The sequence below is a fragment of the Tenebrio molitor genome, chromosome 1, assembly GCF_963966145.1.
Source record: "Tenebrio molitor chromosome 1, icTenMoli1.1, whole genome shotgun sequence".
Lineage (NCBI taxonomy): Eukaryota > Metazoa > Arthropoda > Insecta > Coleoptera > Tenebrionidae > Tenebrio > Tenebrio molitor.
Window position 1 is genome coordinate 30,472,440 of NC_091046.1, and position 21,518 is coordinate 30,493,957.

General features: G+C 34.9%; 3 protein-coding genes across 4 annotated transcripts in view; 2 read left to right on the forward strand and 1 right to left on the reverse strand.

Moving 5' to 3' along the window:
- Positions 1-174: 174 nt before the first annotated feature.
- LOC138125537 (uncharacterized) lies at positions 175-3,692 on the forward strand. Its single transcript, XM_069040948.1, has 3 exons — positions 175-1,781; positions 3,514-3,627; positions 3,672-3,692. The coding sequence occupies exons 1-3, from the start codon at positions 288-290 to the stop codon at positions 3,690-3,692; spliced, it is 1,629 nt and encodes a 542-aa protein (XP_068897049.1). The 5' UTR covers positions 175-287.
- Positions 3,693-7,173: 3,481 nt separating this feature from the next.
- On the forward strand, positions 7,174-8,810 carry LOC138133832 (spermatogenesis-associated protein 17-like). Of its 2 annotated transcripts, XR_011160542.1 has the most exons (6): positions 7,175-7,320; positions 7,490-7,739; positions 7,791-8,020; positions 8,076-8,195; positions 8,247-8,411; positions 8,471-8,810. XR_011160542.1 is itself a non-coding variant. In XM_069051802.1 (5 exons), exons 1-5 carry the CDS (start codon positions 7,253-7,255, stop codon positions 8,308-8,310), a joined length of 732 nt encoding a protein of 243 aa, XP_068907903.1. In that variant the 5' UTR covers positions 7,174-7,252; the 3' UTR covers positions 8,311-8,810. The 2 variants fall into 2 exon arrangements, 1 of the variants encoding a protein (XP_068907903.1); XM_069051802.1 differs by having other exon boundaries at positions 7,174-7,320; positions 8,247-8,810.
- Positions 8,406-21,518, reverse strand: part of LOC138133823 (homeobox protein SIX6-like) — a 28,032-nt gene continuing 14,919 nt past the window's right edge. The window contains exons 3-4 of the mRNA XM_069051792.1: positions 17,011-17,257; positions 8,406-8,638 (exon numbers count right to left, since the gene is read on the reverse strand). Coding sequence (XP_068907893.1) covers positions 8,485-8,638; positions 17,011-17,257 — 401 coding nt within the window. The 3' untranslated portion in view covers positions 8,406-8,484. The remainder of the gene's footprint in view (positions 8,639-17,010; positions 17,258-21,518) is intronic.

The following is a 21,518-nucleotide window of genomic DNA, read 5'->3' on the forward strand; positions in this document are numbered from 1 at the left end:
TGTCCTTATCTTTTCTGAGTTCACTGAGTGCTTTCATCTCATCTCTACTAAGGTTTCGCTTAGGTGGTTTGGATTTTTTGAGGATTCTGCAAGTTTCAAAACGAATCTCTTCTGCTTCTTCCTTTGGTAAATGACGGATTGCTGTCTCTACTTCAGTGATGATTTCTTCTGAAGTAGAGACAGCAATCCGTCATTTACCAAAGGAAGAAGCAGAAGAGATTCGTTTTGAAACTTGCAGAATCCTCAAAAAATCCAAACCACCTAAGCGAAACCTTAGTAGAGATGAGATGAAAGCACTCAGTGAACTCAGAAAAGATAAGGACATCGTCATCTTACGAGCGGATAAAGGCAACATAACCGTCATAATGGACCAGAATGAATACAATGACAAAATTAGCCAACTATTAGATCCCGAACATTACACCAAATTAAAGAAAGACCCCACACCTACAATAGAACGTCGAACCAGAGAAATTATTAAACAATCCTCAATCCCCCAACAGGAACAGCGCGCCCTTCTACCATCATCTACCAGACCACCCCGTTTATATGGACTCCCGAAGATTCATAAGGAAGAATGCCCTCTACGACCAATTGTGTCCACTATGGGAAGCCCTACCTACAATCTGGCAAAGTATCTTGCTAAACATCTTCAAACATACGTAGGACACACAGATTCTTTCGTAAAAAACTCATTACATTTTGTTGAATCAATCAGGAATGTGAGATTGGACACTACAGATATCTTGGTCAGCTTCGATGTAGTTTCCTTGTTCACCAACGTACCCGTCGAAGACTCGGTCGAGATAATCAAACAGAGTTTGATAACACAAGGACTACGGGAAGATATTCCGGAATTGGTACGGTTCTGCTTAACATCAACATATTTCCTATGGAAAGGAAATTACTACGAACAGAAGGAAGGAGCAGCAATGGGATCCCCACTATCTCCGGTCATAGCCAACTTATTCATGGAAACTTTCGAACAGGAAGCCCTTGAGTTAGCTCCACTTAAGCCGAAACTTTGGAAACGGTACGTGGATGATACATTTGTTGTATGGCCACATGGACGTGAATCATTAGATCAATTCTTGAACCACCTGAACAGCCTCCATTCATCCATAAAATTCACAATGGAAATAGAAGAGAACAACCAGATTCCTTTTTTGGATGTGTTGGTAACACGGGACAAAAACCAGCTTCGTCACACAGTTTATAGAAAGAAAACACATTCTGACAGATACCTCAATGCACAATCTCACCATCACCCACAACAGAAAAGAGCCTTGATGAAAACTTTACTCCATCGTGCTGAAACCATCTGTGATGAAGACAGTAAAGAACGGGAATTGAAACATATTAAGTGGGCGCTGAAATGCAATGGTTTCTCGGACAGGGACATTCGATTTGCAAGAAAAGTTAGACAACACACCGAACAACAAACTTACCAGAAATTTGCTTGCCTCCCATATGTGCAAGGAGTAACGGACCGTATTAGGAAAATTTTGGAGAAGAGAAACATTGGAACCAGGTTTACCACGGAAAAGAAAATCTCTCAGATCCTTCCAACACCTAAGGATAAACTCCCCCTGTTCCAGTCTGAAGGGATTTACAAAGTAGAATGCCTGTGCGGGAAATGCTACATCGGACAAACAGGACGTTCAATACAATGTCGATTAAAGGAACATAGTAGGGCCATCAAGCAGTATGATAAGGAGAAATCAGCATTGGCGGAACACAAATTCGAAGATGGAGACCACACGTTCGACCTTGAAAAAACAGTAGTTCTGGCTAAAACATCCAAATACCATCAAAGATTAATAAGGGAAGCAATCGAGATTAGAAAAAATCCAAATAATTTCAACAGAGACCAAGGGGTTGAGCTTTCTAGCACGTGGAATTCCGTCATTCGACCATGTACGCACCCCCCCACTAACTTCAGTCACCGAGCCACGCCTACCACCCCCACCACCAATCCCACGGGGACCACTCCCACCACCAACCATATAAATAGCCCAACACGGAATAGACCACACCAGTTTATTTACAAGCTCCGAAGAAGATAGCAGCATGGCTATTGAAACGTCAGCTACCCAGCAATCCAGACGACCGCGGCACAACCCGGAAAACAATAACCCTATTGACAACGGCCGTGAAAACCTGCATTCGATTACCGTAGCTTATTAACGCATTCAAAATTAAAGCGTTAACATCTTTGTTAAAACAGCAAATTAGAGAAAGAAGATTTAGAAGAATATATAATGCATCATAAGTTTAGCCAATAGCAATCACCAATTTTGCATAGTGACAATGTAATGATAAGTCAATATACCCTTGACGACGTGATATAAAGACTTATAATTAATCGTAAATTGGAGGACGATAATTCCAATTGGGCGGAGGGAGTATGGAAGGAAAGAGACAATCGGCATTTACAAACATTGGAAGATGGAAGTTCCGATTGGACGGACGTTGTACGGAAGAAACGAAATTACAAAAATTCCCAAACAGTAAGGGGCAAGACAAAATCGTTGAATCTTAGTGCGGCACCGAGAAAAATTTATATTTACCCTGGTAATTTCAAATTAAACACAGAGGAGAAGGCGATTTTAGAACATTTGCAAACTACTTTTCCCCAAAAGCAGTTCCAAGTTGAAAGGCCACCCAGGCGCGAAAATGCTAAAAGTGTGTCGCCTTTAAGGTGACAGCCGATTACGACCTACTTCAACAAATGAACAACGATAAGATATGTCCCGAAGGAGTATTAATTAAGCTTTTCATTTTTTTTTCGAAATAGAAACACGGACCAAATAAAAGGGCAATAAAAAATCTGAATGTGCATCACCGCTCAGGCAAGAATATAAAATCCATTAAAGTATTTTATCAAAACCCTCGTGGACTCCGAACCAAATTGAATGACTGTTACTTGTCGTGTTTGAGTGAAAACTTTAATGTTCTGGTCGAAACATGGCTTCATAGCGGTATTTCTGATGCTTCTGGCCCAAGGAACCATCTTTCGAAGTTGATTTCGTCATCAGTGTCGTACGTTCTGGTGGCATCATCAGCAACGTTGAGTTTTGAGGGAACCCATCGTCAATCTTCAGTATTTGTCAACTCTTGAATTTCTCCAATGCGATGTAATTCGAACTGGCCCACTTTCTTTCCGTTGCTTCTAATCCAATGCAGTACAGTCGTTGAGTCAGTCCATAAGAAAGTCTGGTCAATTTTTATTTCGAGTTCTTGTTTAATCGAACGAGCTAAGCGGCTACCCATAACAGCGGCTTGAAGTTCTAATCGCGGTATTGAAATCGGTTTAGTAGGTGCGACTTTGGCTCTGGCTACGATGAGACAGCGGAAGCCTTCTTGCTTGCGTCGCAGGAGACATGTGGTTCTACTTTTCTCGATGAATCTGTAGAATAGCATCTTGGAATTCGAAAGGTGGTAATGTTTTGCAAATCGTCGATCCAAGTAAGCTATAATCGATGAAATTCTTGGTCAATTCTGTTGTCCCAGTCGATCCCCGATCTCCATATTTCTTGCAACAGAATACGCCCACGTATCGTGAACTTGGCGATCAAACCTAAAGGGTCGAAAATCGACATTACCAATTTAAGGACGTTCCTCTTCGTAGGTCTTTGATTTTTGTCGAAATTTATCATCTCTGATTTTAGGCGGAACTGGAAAGTGTCTGATATCGGATCCCACCAGAGGCCACTCTGCAATGCGGAAGCACTGTCGAGATTAAGTGTTTTGCTTTTTCTCTCCTCGGCACATAACTTTTCCATTAATTCTTTGGAGTTTGACACCCAATTGACCAATTCGAAGCCTCCCAATTGTTGCACCCGACGGACTTCTAAAATCGTTTTCATGGCTTCATTTATGATGTCTTTGCAATCGAGAATCGAGGTAGTCATCAACGTAATGTTTGTCGACAATAGCATTCAAAATTTCCTCTGATTTGGCTTGTTCTGTAGCATTGAGATTCTTGATATACTGTGCACACGTCGGTGAGCACGTCGCTCCAAATGTCATGACTTGCATTTCGTAGACGTCGCAGGGTCGATCAGAATTACCCTCCCGCCACAAGAACCGTTGGGTACATCGATTTTTTGGACGTATTCTCACTTGATGAAACATCTCTCTCACGTCACTACAAAATGCGATTTTTTGTTGTCGAAATTTCATCAGCACTGCTACCAGGAACTTCAGAAGATCAGGTCCAGCAAGTAGATTATCGTTCAAGCTCATGCCATGTGACTTAGAGGCGACGTCCAACACCAGACGTAATTTGTTGGGTTTGTTGATGTTTACTACACCAAAATGGGGAAGGTACCAACATCTGGGATTTTCGACAGCGGCTTCATTAGGAGAAAGCTTGCGTGCATAACCCTTGTTGACGTAGTCTTGAATTTTCTCGCAGTATTGTTGACGAAAATTTCTGTCTTGTACCATTCTTTTTTCAACACATTCCAGTCGTCGCATTGCAGTCATTTTGCTTTCTGGTAGAGTAATGTCATCACTACGCGCCACAAAAGACCAATTTCAAATCTGTCTCCGACATGCCTAGCGGTTTTTTCATGGTTTCTTGAGCGCGAGCTTCGTCTTTATTTGCTTCGAACAGTTTAAATTTACACCGAAGGCTTCAGTATTGAATGATCGCTTCAGAATCTCATGCAAGTCGTCGTCAAGGTATTCATGGTGACATAGGTGGAAGGTGTAGGCTTTGATACCATTTTTTGCTGCACCGGACCATGTAATATCCAACCAAGATGAGTCTTCGTAGCTATGGGTGCGTCTTGAGGACCTTGATACACTTTTCTCGCCACAATCACGTGGATGTTGTCTTGACCAATCAAAATCATGGGTTGTTCGTCGAATTCGCTGATGGGCAAGTCTCTCAGATGAAGGTGTCCCCAGTCAGATCTTGATACCTGTTGTCTGGGCAACGATAAATTTTCTACGGTTCTCACGTTCTTTATCGTAAATTTTCTTGCTTCAGCAGCAACACCAGAAATTCTTAGGTCGATTTTAGTTGATCGCTTGTGTCGAGAGACAATGTCATTAGTCCATTAGTCCAAGGAGGTTCTGACGTACTATTGAGGACAAATTACTTTGGTCGTCAAAGTCAGTTGACTGACATAAAGTTGTAAAGCAAGCCTTAGGACGGTTAACCTTATTTTTTACTACTGTCAACCACTGTCACTGTCAAACTCATCATTGCAAAATGTTAAATACCGAAAAATGGACAACTGAAGGAGATATTCCTAGGAGGAAAAATTGAAAAGGTTTCCACAAGGCAATTTGGCCCATGGACAATCCCCCAGAAACAAGGGAGATGATTCTAAATTTTTGAATGGTGGAAGGTGCCATATTTTTGTCAAGAGAAAAGTCAATAATTTGAAATTGTCATCACTATTGACTTGACGTTAATGCTTGGTTTACATTGATTTGTTTTGAAGTGACAGAAGAATGACGACCAAAGTATTTTGTCCCCAATAGTACTATTGGGAGCATGGAATTTCGGGCAGCAATTTATTTGTCATTTAAAAAACCCGTTGTAGTCTAAGCTTTATTGTCATAAATGTCCTAATAATTAATTTTGACTGAACTTCAAAATAAACTGTCACAATTATTTTACATTTTAGTTATTGATTTCCAAAGTTTAATCGAAGACTCTTTAGTTTTCGGAAAATCACATCAAAGCACTTGTAACTTTTCAGGATTGATGAATGCAATTTGTCAAAATGATATGGTCCTATAGTAGATAATAAAATGAGGTTATTAATACGTCAAGAACCTAAAGCCTATTTCACATCTTATATCAGTCAAATTTCAAGTCTGCCCGAAATTCCGTGCTCCCAATAGTACATTTAAGCTCGAGGTGATTGGCGACGGCCTTATCTATAAGACTTATGGTAGAAACTTCGTCGCATAAGACTACAGTCTCCATAACACCATCTTCTCCATATAGTCTTACTTTTATCTGTCTCAATAAGACCTGTTTTTTTTGTCCAACCACAAGAACATTTTCACTTTCCTTCTCGTCGTCATTTATTTGCGTCATTTGCAAAGGACCTGAAGATGTCGGCGAAGTGGGTGCCTCATTCTTCTTATGAAGTAATTCATCATCATCCCTACAACTGCATTTTTCGCCTCACCACTGAGGCAGTTCTGTAGTTTTATCATCATCTCTTCGACGATGTAAATTGAGCAACGAACATTGATCACTCCTCTGGATCAAAAATCCACCACCTGTTGAATTATGTTGGCAGAAAAAAAGAAATCCCTAGAAAAGTTTATTTTTTTTTTTGGGTTGGCTCAACCTCCCGCCAAAATTTGACATTGAACTGTTGAGTTTATTTACGAAACACAAAATAATTATTATGTACAAAAAGGTTTTAGCTACCATGTCAATACTTTTTGAGTGAAATAATAAAATGAGAATGAAAAACACGATGAACTACGACCAAAACGACTGTTTTCTTTCATAACCCCACTTTTTTCTGACACTTGCAGACACACTAAAAACAAAAGTTGGCGACGTTATCGGTTGTATTTTCGAGGTAGAATGCACTGTTGGTGGATTTTTGATTTTGAAATACGTCTCGTGACTCGTTTGTAATCGATTATTTTCTATGCTTTTGTGATATTATACAGGGTGAGCAACAATAACTGTTTCAGTTGGCAATAAAAAAAATTACATAAAATTTTCAAGACTGTGAATTGTACCTATTTCGGTTTGTTTTATTGACATTATGGACAGCCGGTATACATTTCAAATTTAAACGTCTTGGTTTTTGTAATCTTTTATTAATAAAATGGTTTTCTCGTTGGAACATGACATAAAAGTCACCAAAAATCACCAGAATTTATTGCCAACTCAATCAGTACTTGTTGCTCACACGGTATATGAGTATAAAAAATATTTTTTTCACAACTTTTTCGACAGTTTGGGATATTGAATTGTAATCTCTCCGATAGTTTAAAAAATCTTCCAACTTTGTTCCAAAAATGGTTTGAATATTTTCATCAGAACAAAAGTTAACAGGGGGTTGAAAAATTAGCATGTAAAACCCTATGGCCAGTCTTAAAAAAAACTCACTGTATGTATTAAAATGTCTAGACATTCCATAGAATGCTAAATTTAGAATTTATAGATATAATTTTTAGCGCAGTACAAAATATTGACAAATGAAAAGCAAACACATCAACGTCATTTTAGAAAATTGTCACAGCTTTATCTTTAGTAAAAATGGCATCAGTATTTCATTTATGTTGTGACGCATTTAATATTAAACAGCGAATCGTGAAAAAATATTTGTAAGTACTTTTTGTGAAATTCAATTGATATAGATATTCAAAAGTGTAAAAGTAAGTATGTATAATGCAAAATTAAGCAATTTATTTGTTTCTTATTTAAATAGCTCTGTACTGATATTTTTATTCTATTCCTTTTCAACCACACAATATAATAGCTGCTGCTCTTTAGGGACTATGCAGAAAGCGATAAAAAATTATATTTCTCAGCGGTGGCCATTCAGCGAACATGGCGAGGTTACGCTGTTCGCAAAATGATAAAAAACTGGCACAAGCAAGCAACCACCATTCAGAAATACGTACGAGGATGGTTAGTTCGACTTCACTTACCGGACCTTCTGAAGGCGCATTACTATGATTTAAGTGTTGCTTATTACAACGAACAAGCAACGAAAATTCAAGCAGCTTGGCGAGGTTACTGCGTACATTTAATTTAGTTTTGATTTACCTTTTACTTAAATTTTTTAATGTAGACGCGAAAGATTTTCCTCTCTATCAAAGCTTTATTAGCAGAACGACAAGAAATTGAACAAGTGTCAAAAGAAATGCAAGAACAAATTAGAAAAGCTTTCGAAAAACTACGTGAGACAGAATGGAATCAAACACGTCAGAGTATCGAAAAAATTTTGATGATCCTATTTGAGAGACACCATCTGTTAAGAACAAGAATTCAAGAAGGAATTTTTTCCATACATGGATCATTGTATCTAGACGTAATTTGTGCATTTTATTACCCTGCTTACAGAAGATATTTTCAGCGAGTTGTCTTGCATAGAACGAATATTACAAAGTTTTCCATTCACACAATATATGAAAGAACTACATAAGTTGTTACATCGAGAAGACCTTTCTGCGGAGCATCAAAAAGAAAAGAAGAGGTTATAAATTGCAAGCGGTAACTTTTTCATTTTATTAATACAAAGTTTCAGATTTGATTTAAATACAAATGTAAAACCCAAACCGTACGAAAGAATGTTATTATCACAAGATTAAAATATGTAAATACTTAAACGAAAACACTTTCTACAATTGTCATTAAATTATTTGTTAGATATGTACATACAAACATTTACAAAGAAAATACTGTTAAAAAGGTAACAATGATTTATTGTGTAACTACACAATGGTTAAAAATTGCGGATATGGTTTTCAGAATTTATATGGAGTTTATGGTACTTGATAATCTGAATAGCACGAAGTAACACCGCAATTTGAATCGAAGAGTTTTGAAGCTGCCTGAAATGCCACCATATCGATACCTCCTTGATGTGCCGTCATCATACCACCTTGGTTAAGAGACATATTTCCCAAAATTAATTCCCTGTAAGCAGATGTTCTCTTACAATACAACATTTTTTAAGAAGCGTAAAATTACACATACAAGCAAATAACAACGATTACTCCTCTGGATCTCTATAATGACTATGTGATCAATTCGGTATTGCTTATTTAAATATTTTTAGATGCAATAAACACACATTTTCTATATTATACTTATTTTTTAAACATAGCTGCAGTTTTTTGTTATACAGGGTTGCGATTATTTATGGTACCGGCTCCGTCCTGCTAAAATGGTTTAAGCTAGAACGCTAAAATTTTAAACAGATTTAGGACTCATTAAAAGCTACTTATCAATTATTTTTGAATTTTTTTTATCCATAAGTTTTCAAAATACAAAGTTAACTTGATTTTTTTTTAATGGGAACATGGATTAAAAGGGGCATCATTAAGAATCTTAGAAAAAAAAATAAAACTTAATTAAAATACATAAAATGAAAACACGGAAATCAAGCAGCATTTATTTGCAAATCCGTCAAAAATTAAAAGAAAACCAAACGTATGGCAGTAGACAATGTCGCAATTCGAATATTTCATTTCTCTGGTTGAGAATATAAAAATTTTGTAAATAATAGGAGTACTTACCCAGTACCATACCATCTTAATAGGAATCCAGTGCTTATTGGAGCATTGGATTCCTATTAAGATGGTATGGTACTATTACGATCATAAAATTTTGGACATCAAACTTCTGTCACATTAAAAAAATTACTCTAAATCATGCTTTATTAAAACTGTCACATGAAAGATGAAATTGTTGTCAATTTGACACCGGTTTAAAATATAATTTTTTTAATATGCGAATACATTTGGGTATTTGTTTTATATTTTTTATTAATTAAAACCTCGTTCTATTCCATTTGTCTGATTTTTACAACTTTTTGAATATTTTCTCGGTAAATCTGACATTCACATTTTCAAAATTGACACAATCAAAATTGAGGTTATTAATACATAAGGGTCGTTTTAGAATGTATGACAGCACGATGACATTAGTGTCCAAAATTTTTTGATCGCAATAGTACTATGGCGGACAATAAATTTAGGCCGGCCTGTCATTGGCTTGACATCAAAATGTGAAGCTGGCATTATGTTCAACTAACCCCATTTTCGATTTTTGTCATTCTTGTCATCATGACAGCGATAATCAAAATTAAAATTGGGAAAAGAAGCGTGCACCAGAGAGAAGTGCTACTACAAATCAGTTATGTTAGTGCGTCATGATCTGTAAGTTACGAAAAGGGCGGACGAAACACCAAACAGCTTGAAAACCTTCAGTTTGACAAACTGACACATCAGTCATAATGACAATAAATGGTCGCTTGCATTGACTTTTTTGAAATGTCAGAAATTTGCCGGCCTAAATTTATTGTCCGCCATAGTACTAGGGTAAGTTTACTACACTACCGATATGATTATAGTATTTTAAATGTTTTTGTTACTGTTGACTTGCTTAAGTCAACAATAACAAAAACATTTAAAATATTTAGTCATATCGGTAGTGTAATAAACCGACCTAAATTAGAACGTCCAAGGAAGAAAATTCTTTCAATGTCTTATTAGATATCCTGGAGAACCCTAAAACCTCTGTGCTACAAGTGGCCATAAATACTGAAATATTTAGAAGATCCGTTCAAAATATTTTAAAACGGGCAAAATACCACCCATACAAAATTCATCTAGTACTATGGCGGCCACAAAATGTTGGCCGTCACTTTCTTGACATTCAAGAAAAGTGTAAATAAACCTTTAGGAATCGTAACCCTACTTTCGATTCTTGTCATTTTGACAATCAATTTAAACTGTTTGAAGCTCAGATATTCCAAAAATCCGACATGAATGAACAAAATTAGAGCAATCGTACATAGATAACCTGAGGTAAACGTTCTGTGTAGTAGAAATGACAAAATAATTTTGTGTTTTGAAATTTACCACCCAAAAAATAACGTTCATAATCAAGACGGTAATCATGATGACAATAAAGTACGGATTACAATTATTTTTTTTTTTGAATTGACAGACAATGACGGCCAAAATTTTTTGGCCGGCATAGTACATGAATTCAATAAAGATGATTTTGATAGAAGATTAGAATTACGCATTGAAACTGAAATAGCACAAACCTTAAAACCTTAAAAAATTAGTGTATACCTAATTGAACAATAAAGTTTCAAATATCAATAGTTATTTTCATATGAGTAGCGCTGTCAGGTTACTTTTCAGGTATAGGTATTTTCATATTTGATGGCGGAAACAAAAGACTTAGAAATGTCACAAAATTGTATTGTCAGTGTCAAATTTCTCATAAACGCCGTAAAGAGGAATGTTTAGGTAAATTTAAATTTTTGCTAAATAGATTGAAAACCATTGACAAAAATTAAAGAACGGATTACCACCTAAACATTCCTCTTTACGGTTTATGAAGAATTTAACACTGACAATACAATTTTGTGACATTTCTCAGTCTTTTGTTTCCGCCATCAAATATGAAAATATACATATGAGGCCGAAATTTGAAGCACGAGGCATCAGCCAAGTGATGCAAAACAGGCCGAATACCTGAAAAGTGCAGGAATATTGAAAAAACGTTTTTCGTGTTCGTTTTGGGCAAAGTCTTAAAAAAACATTAGTTAATTGTAAATTTTGTTATCTTTGACAGATGTCAAGTTAGGTACGGTCGATGGACAAATAAAACTAGGACACTTAAAATTTAATCTATGTAAATCAGACCATTGAATTGTCAATATATTTGTCTGCGTCTATATAATATGGGGTGATCAAGAAGGACTGTTTAAGTTGGTAACACTGGATCGTATTTTAAATCGTATAACAGGAGTAACTTCCGGTTGTTGGTGGCTTGTCGTTATTAATGATATACCTATATCAGATATTTGTCAAATAAACCAACAAAACATATCCAGTTGCAGTGTTATAAATAACCGAATTAAAAAATGTTCTTAATTGTACTACCAACTTAAACAGTCCTTCTTGATCACCCGGTATGTCATACCAAAGTTGTTTTTTTTTATTTATTTTTTTTTTTTATTTGTGATAAAGCCGTAATTAAACGATGCAAATTTGTAAATTTTGACTTACGTGATTGTCATTTTTGTCCCAGTTTTATTTGTCCATCGACTGTACCTATATAACCGGGAAAGTTTATGTATTTAGTTATAAGTACGAGTATACCACTTTCCCGGTTATGTCTTTCAGAAAACGAACATGAAATAGTAGTTTATTTGGCGAGTTTGTGTGTAAATTGGGTCTTTTTTGGCACGCGTGGAACGAGTTGAATACAACGTTTTTTTGTTCGACGAGCCCCTTAAAGGCTCCAAATCGCTTAAAACCTTTAAAATTAGCTTGACGTTTCGTTTTGACAAGTTGTGACATTTATCAAAATCCGTTCACATAGGAGAAAATTCTCAAATTCTGACAGTGTCGAACAAAAATAATAGTTTATTTAATGAGTTCGTGTTTTAAAGGGCCACGAGTGTCAAAAAAGGCCCAATTTACACACGAACGAGTTGAATACAACGTTTTTTTGTTCGACGAGCTTGACGTTTCGTTTTGACAAGTTGTGACATTTATCAAAATCCGTTCACACTAACTAATAGTTATTTGGATCACAAGTCCAGAAAATGTTTTGCAAGTGCTCGTGTTGCTTCGCCTCGGCTAAACCGCCTCGGCTACGCAATATCACTCACACTCGCAACATGTCAGTTTCTGGACTTGTGATCCAAATAACTATTTCCTCATGTAAAGATGCCTTTTTGAAATTTGAGCGTCATATTTTTTATATAGGTCAAGTAAGTTTAACAACATAAAATGTCGCTGATATTTTAGAGCACCATAATATTGTCTGTTTTATCCTACACGGTGCTCTTCGTGATGTTACAATACTGGGCTACCCTCCGGATCCACCACTCTTCTTGTAATTTGGAAAGAATGAGCACTTCGCGTTTTTGGTTAGATTAGGCATTTTGTTTGAAGTACATTTCACACTGTAGAAAATTAGGTGTACTATATAATTTTGAAATTAACTGTATACTATACAGGGTGTTTTCGAAGTTAAGGCGTTCCTTTTAAGATGTGATAGTATGAGCTGTTCTAAAGAGTATTAGCCAAAATCGCCTTACTAAAATGTGTACGGCAATGAAGATACAATAAGTTAATTTTTTTGAAATTTTTGAAATCGGTCCTGCTCAAATTTGCGCTGATTTGTTAGAAATTAGAATTGACAAAAAAAATCAAATGAGCATGGACGTTAATCAAAAATACTGTCATAGTTGTCATCTAATTAGTCGGAATGGCTTAATCATTACGAAAATAATGAGCTCACAGATATGTTGCTAATGTATGGGCAATGTTATCACGTTATCAGAATGCAGCTGCGACGTCCAGAGAATACGCAGAGCGATTTCCAGAAAGACACCATCCTGGACCACGTCAGTTATTAATCTAGTACAGCGGAGAAATAGACTGGACCGGACTCAAAATTTTAGAAAACAATAAAAATATACAATCAATTATCTCCATTAATACAAACATTTTACTAAGAAGATTTAGGCTAAAATTCTTAGGAATAATGTATAGTACCTCGTGTTAAAAGGAACGCCTCAACTTCGAAAACACCCTGCATACACTACCATCGACTAATTTCACATCAATGTTTTTAACAATTTATCTATTTAAAGAGCGTCTTCATTCAACATTAACATGGAGATAAGTAAACAACCTAAACTAAGTAAATAAGAATTATCTGATAATCATATTATCAGAGTACAGTGTGGAGCATGGAATTTCGGGCAGCAATTTATGTCATTTAGAAAAAAACAATGTAGCCTAAACTTTATTGTCATAAATGTCATAATAATTAATTGTGATTGAACTTCAAAATAAACTGTCACAATTATTTTACATTTTAGTTAGGTTAATTTAGGAAATCAATCGTATTCCTTTTTAGAAAATTTTTCAAACGAAAACGACTATATACCTATTTATATGTTCTTATGGGTGACAGCAAGTGACAGTAATAAATTTCAAATTTTAATTTGCAAAACGTCATCATAATGACAATAAAGCATAGAGGGATATGGAGGGAGCACTGCCTATGCTGGCAATGTAAAGGAAGCGGCACGTCGCAAGACCTGTGCGGAGACCTTTAATGACGCCTTTTAAAATGACCGCCAGTACTTCGTGAAATTTCGTAACGAGGGTCGTTGGGCATCAGATGCTTCATAGGCGTCGGTGTTCCGTCATTGTACTGGGATTTGGTTTTTTACACGTGAACCGGTTGGTGAATTGTTTTTGTATTTTTTCAGTTGTATAACTCTGATCTGTTTATATTTTGAACTAAATACAGCGTGATCAACAATGACTGAGTCTGTTGGCAATGAAACAATTGAAAATACTGGTGATTTTTGTCTAGTAATTGGCACTGACCACGCACTGACCGGATTTTTTTAACTTGAGATGACATTGAAAACGTTCTTAGTTATGCAGGTTATGTTTATACTGTTACAAAAATTAACCTTCGTTGGTAAATTTTAAATTTGCCAAATTTCATTGTTACCAACAGACTCAGTCATTCTTGATCACTCCGTATTTACGGTCGTCTTCCTACAATTCCTACAAAAATTGTCCCCAGAAAAAAAGTTAAAGGGACGCCACTGGAAAGATGAAATATCTGCGTTAACTTCGGTTTCGCTCGGTTTCGCGGCCATCCAAAAGTGAAAGTTTTTATTTAATAGTTTGATTTTTACTTTAAATCATAGGCGTCCTAAAATGTCACAGTTTGACACTAGCGTTGAAAAAATGATTGAAAGTATTTTTTTAATTCCACGACATCATTTCGATTCAGACAGCTAGGGCTATTCCTCCAAAGCTAGAAGAAAATTGGTCGTTGGCTGCTGTGACGAAGGAATTACATTGCAGTAAGACTTGCATTTTCCTGCTGCACGAACGCCAATGAATAAAGCCTAATTTAATCTAACGAAAAATACGGAAATTTTCGCAAGCTATTGCTATCGTTCACTTTTGGATGGCCGCGATTGTACCATCGTGATCATAAAAAACGACTATAGTTAACTTGGGACGCCACTGAGATTTTTGAAAATTTAGGCTGAGTGAACGTACCGAAATTTGTCAAAGTTTGTCAACCTCAATATTTAAAATTTTCAAATCCGTGAAAATAAACCCGCCCGCAACATAGTGCTAACACCCAGTTCGGCAGCAATGTTTCTAATGGTACCACCATCATAATATCTATTCGGGTTTGCACAACGGTTTTTTTGAAAATCTCTTAATTGCGGAATTTTTCAGTTGTCTCAATGACATTCATTCAAATTTACACAGCGAAATTTCTAGTGTAGTTGTTTTTAATGATCACGATGGTACATGTTTTAATACCATGAAACAAACGAGCTTGAACGCCAAATTTTCCTAGTGTGTGTTGAAACATCAATCATAGGCGTGCGTTAATGTGTCAGATTTGTGACATATTTTCACAAACATAATTTGTCAGCAGATTTAATTTATTTTTAAATGATATACATGCCACGACACTTGCCCGATGGGGAAAAGGCGAGGGCTGTGGCCAAACTCGGGGAAACTTGTAATAATTGTAACAGAAAGTTATAGGAAATTTTTTCTTATCTCCCATACATATAATCCGCCACTGAACAAAGTTTTATTTAATCTAGACCAAAACAGAAGACGTTTCTATGGCACCAGAAATTCGTTCACATTTCGATAGCGCCGATGGTACCACCATTTGCCTCAATGAATTTTTTCAAATGAAACCTAAAATGATTGCTAACGTTTTGCAAGATACACTGATCGGTACAAAAAACGACTCACTTTGAATTTTATTCATATAATTAAGTGAGGAAGTTCCTTAACATTGACACAGAACATAATACACAACAAAGTCAAAATGCGGAGGCGAGACGCCGGTAATTATGTTGATAAGCACTGCACTATTACTTGATAGTAATATCCGTAATAGTGTATGTACTCCGGCAAAATTGCCGTGCCGCCGGGTGGAGGTGGGATACGAAAATTAAGTAAATCATTGTCTAAGAAAAAATGTTTGATATCTTGTTGTTTTGATAAGTGTTATTTAAGTTATTCCTTGCCAAAGAATATCCGATAAACAAAACATTAAACACAGCAAATAAAATTTTAATGAAAAAAAAAGTAATTTTTTAGAAAAAATGTTGTTATGAAAAATTGCCAAAATTTGAACAGCATTTTGAATTAGTATCTCGTGTTGTCAAATTAAATCTTTTAACATGTAAATCAACCGACAAAAACACAACATGGAAGTAACGCAAATTTTCTAATAATTTATTTAAACAAAACAATTATGTTGCCATGGTGACCATAGCACTCCCGATCATTGAAAATATCCCAATTTAACTATAATAAAGAAAAATAAGCACAAATATATTTTCAAGATCATTTATTAAAGAAATCATAATGAGTCGTTTTTTGTGCCGGTCAATGTATTTGCATTTCTTCACGTAAAGGCTTGTAGAATTTAAATTTAATTAATCGGGCATTTTATTACTAATAATTTATTCTTCGTTCACTAGAATACGTATCTTCCAAATTTCACAAAAATGACCTGAAAGGTCATAAATCAGAATTTAATAGTTTATCCAAATCTGCAGAAAAATTGGGGGTTGCCAATAAATTGGCGATAACGTCATTACGTGGAATAGAAAATGGGGAAAAAATGAAAATTATCGAAAAATATTACATTTAAGAAAAATATACCTGTCCGAGTTCTTTTTAAAAAGCTTAACGGGAAAGAAAATATTTTTCATTATATTTTTGATGCTCACTGGTATTTTTTCTGAAAGTAGGTATTGAAATTAATGGATGATAATATATGCAATACTCGTATCAGAAAAATAATTACATAAAAGGTCCTACAGAATTGCTTCAAAAGAAAAAATGTTTCGATATTTTAGATTCTAATTCTTCTTCTAGTTTTTTCAATTCGTATTTTAACTTATTAAATAATTTAATACAGGGTCATTATAAATAATTGTCCCATCGCAGTAAGCGTTAGTGACGTAGTTGAATGTGCCGCAAGCCTCATAAATATGAGTGAGACTAGTATCACCGATATGTGGCACTACCGGCGGAAGGTGGAAATCTGTCTACTAGTTTGTCTAACGTTTCGAGGCTGGCGGCACATCCAAAATTTGTGTGGATTTTCAACGTCAACTGCGATGGGACAATCATTTACAATGACCGTGTATAACTATAGTATTCCTATAAAACGTGTACCTTTCCTTATTATTTTCATATACGTATTTAAACATCAATTGATAATATAATACTAACGGCCTAGGTTGTGGAGTTCTGTCTCTTTGTCGTCTATTTTTAAACCAATTTGAAACTTGTGTTAGTGTTAGTCCTGTTCTTTTTGCGAGTGCCCTTTTTTCGTCTGGGGTTGGATATCTGTTTCTGGAATAGCATTCCTTCAAAGCATTCCGACTTCTCTCCTTGAAACAATACACGGTTTCTTCTCCATCCCAAATAGTTTTTGGAAGGGGATACTTCTTTCTGAGCCTGTATTTGTCTACCGCCCCTGTATATAACATTTATCATCAACAAATATAACAAAAACAAACATCCAATATTGAATTAAAAAGGTTTAAAAATACACAATATGTTTTTTTTTTAATCTTATAAGATAAACCGTATAAATACGGTGACTGACGAAAAACCTTTGATACTATATCTTGCTTTTTGACATTATGACATTATACTGCTGGATTGATAATGCTAAAGTGTCACTTCATTATCATCGCATCTGACATGCTGACCAGCTGCAACTGTAAAGTTATTATCTCCGTTGACGAATAAAATAGGTAAATCATTTGGAATTCCTACGTCAAATTATAATAAATTCGTGTCTGAACGTGACATACTGAAAGCTGAAGTGAATAAATAAGGTTTAATCAAGAAACTTGTACATAATTGCAAAACATACTTACAAAATCTATGCAAAATAAAACTAGTTCACAGACGGATTATAAAAAGGAATTTCGGATTTTGTTCACAGCGTTGTCATAGTCATAGTAACGCTTTTCAAAGCGAGCTATATTAATTTATCAGTCTACCCAATCTCCTACCTGGTTTCTTAACATTTCTTAAATAATTTGTTATGAAATGTTTGAAGAAAAAATTGTATATGTTATTCGGAGCAAAAATGGTTTTATGTGCTTTACCAAACTACTAGCCGCAGCACATATAACTTCATTTTTGCTCCTCATAAGATAATACAGACTGATTCACATAACTTTCCATAACTTAATAAGTTATTCAGTGATAACTTGATAAACTCTGTCCACTCATAGATTGCTTGACATAAATGTTACTAAAAATGTTCACTCTACGCTACAACAAATAGATCCTGCGCGAAATTAAAAAAAATGGAAAGAGCAGGTTTACACGTGATGTTTTATTATTATCCGGCATGTTTGCACTTAGGAAAGACGAAAGACGAAAGAAAACTTCAGTACAGTAGGAGTAATATATTAGGTTTTATTAATTACAGGGTATTTCACGAGTAATAGTGTGCCCGACGGAATAAAAAATGCAACCCACAATTTTTTCGAATTTCCGAAAAAGCTGGCTACTGAAATTAAAATATCCAGCTTTTTTCGGAAATGGCTAAACACAAGCAAGAGATTATTTAATATGTACTCCCATTTAATGCACGAACAAAAATTAACTCTGTATCATTGTCGATGTTTATAATTAGATTCTTGAGGCTCGCACTCACTTCACAAATTTAAAAAAATCAAAAAATCGCAACGGAACAGATCAAAACAGCAACACGATCAAAACGAATAACTTTTAAAACCAGAGGATCCCAAAACAAAGCTCTAAAGATGAAAAATCGCAAATCTAAATGCTTAAACCACTTGACGGAACTGACAATTTCAAATTTGAAATGTTATATAATTTATTTTTCGCGTGGGTTTCATAACAACCAATGAGAATCAGTGGCGCGAATGCTTCAAGATATTACCAACACAATCTATGATACTTTCTTAATATTTTAATGTTATGGTTTGGGGATTTTGTTATCTAAGGATATTTAAAAAAATGCATACTATCAGTGGACGTAGTCTACCTTCATTTACTATGAAATTTGGACACTCCTGGCATTATTGACAATCACTTGACACTTCTTTTTTCTATAATTCTGAAATATTTTTTGTTAATTGTGCTCCAATGACGAAATGATATGATATTAATATATGATGAGTCAGTTTCTTAAATTACAAAAAATATTGTCGATATACACATATTTATTACATTGTCGATTACTGTCATTTTAAAATTTTTATAGTTCAGATTTTTATGAAGGATGTCCAAACCGTACAAAAGTTTAAAATAAATTAATGTTTTTGGATCAGTGAAAAACGTAAAAAGTTGTGGTAAATGTAGATATACCCTATTCACGTTTGATTGAACATCAGTGGTGCAAATCGCACACATTTGGCATTAAGTTTCATATGAGTTGTCATAGTAATAGGTCAAGTCATTTGCACTACTGATGTTCATTCCAACGTGAACAGATATTAAATCTGTGGCGGTCGTGAAAAAGTAGGTAAGTCGAAATTGTTAATTTTTCAGGGCAACGATTCAAAATTCCACATCATTCCTAAAATCCTGTAATTAAATAGATACTTCTTTCTACCTGTACTTGCTTTCAATATAAGTAAATTTTAAACTGTGAAAATCTGAATTATTTAATTCCATGATTTATTGTTAAGGTGTAAACATCGTTAACCCATTTTTGAAATTATTTAACTTACCTACTTTTTCACGACCGCCACAGAAATATTTTGAATAAATTATTGATTTTGACCATAAAAAACAGTCCTGGTAGTTTTTGATTATCCAAGGGAACTATTCAAAACTGAAACGTCATTGTGGCAGTAAAATCTGACAAAGGCATTGTTGTCTTTTGGCTGCTAAGCCATTAACTTTCATTACAAAACGTTAACACCAAATCATCTTTTGAAATTTTGTTCCACAACAACATGATTATTTCCCCAGCTGCAGTGACGATGGTTGTTTAGATTCACTACACCATTTTTGCCAAAAGTACATTCATCTGACCAAAGCAGGCGATGGTAAAAAATAGCATCTTCTTTTAACTTACTGATAAAGTAAGCACAAAATTCAGTCCTACGCTGAGGGTCATTTCCAAAAAGAGCACATATCTTTCGTAGTATGTAGGGGAAAATTTTATGTTTCTTGAGAATACGTTGAACTGTTTGTTGAGATACTTGCAGATGTTGTGCAATTTCTAGGGTAGACGTATTTAAGTTTACTTCAACATGAAGCAAAACAGTTTTTCTAGGTTTTTTGAATGACCCAAAATTTCATAAATTCCGAACCAGTCTTTGAAATTTGTCGGCACTTGGCAATACCTACCCAACAAAGAAAACGGTTTCTAAAGAGTCGTAAAGCTCTTGCACTGCTATTTTCAATCAAACTGCTTTGACAAATGGCGTGACTGACAAATATCCAGAGCTCACTTAGTCATTTCGAGCATTTAGAATATACTTTTCCCTTGTTTGCTTTGGTCACTTGATTTTTAAATTTTTTACATTAACTCCTTAATTTCTTGACTTTTGTTTAATGTATGGGTACAGAAAAAATCTATGTAATATTGAATAAAAAAAATGTTAGAGTGCCATTTGAATAAAACAAATTGACGCTCATCTGTCAAAAACTGGACGCAAGAAAAAATATTAATTTAGTTGATATTAAAATGTTTTCAAAATCATTTCATTTGATGCGTCATTTATTCGAATCGGATAAAAAATAAGCAAGAAACAGCATTAAAACGTTTTTCGTCAGTCACCCGATATACCGGATGTAGAATAGATTTTGGCACATAGGCACTTTACCTGTAAAATTTAAAATCCTTGGATATTGGCTCCCCTAATTATTTTAGAACAAAATCTTAAATACAAAAGTTGTAGAGTTTTAAAAATGGTTCCCAATTTTTAGTTGTTTTTTTTAACATCTTCCGGAAGTATACTTGCTTTCAAAACTTTCGCGTACACCTATTTTTCGCTGTATTAAATCAGGATAGTAATTAATCAACTCTGACATCGAAACTTTTGAAAAGTCAAAATGGCTCGACTAACAGAACAAGACAAAGTTTTCATGTTATCGAAATTAGAAGAGGAGTGGTCCTTAAGAAGGGTTGCTACTAATAAATAATAATGGGCTAAATAAAAGCCCTGTTCTACAAGTAAAGAAGAGGTGGGAACAAGAAGGGACCGTGAATAGAAGACCGATCATCATTTTTTTAATTGCTGTCAATGTCATCTTTAACCTAATCTCAAAATTACCTGTTCACACTGCTTAAATTTTGCAAAATCGTTATTACTTGATTTTGAATGTGTACGCGAAAGTTTTGAAAGCATGTGTACACAATAATGAAAAAAAGAATTAAAGAATTTGTCAAAATAGCAATAGCTGGGAAGTGTAACCGAGGTGACAGCGAAAGATGACAATGTATTATATTTGACATGTCAAACTTGGAATTGGTGGCTCCGGATAGAATACAGGAAATGTTTCTTGCATGTCTCTAAAAGACAATCCGGAGTAATACCATTTTACTAAGTTAACTTTTTCTTCTTTGTTAAAAGAGTTCATTCTTTGAGGAATCAGCAAACTCGTTACGTTTGTCAAAAAATGAACTTTATTGTTATCGGTAGATTTTTAATATTTAATTTTTCTTGTCTAACAGAACCAGAAGGTGTTAGAAAATAATTAGAAAAGGATTTCGATACAATTTTTTTTACTCTACAACT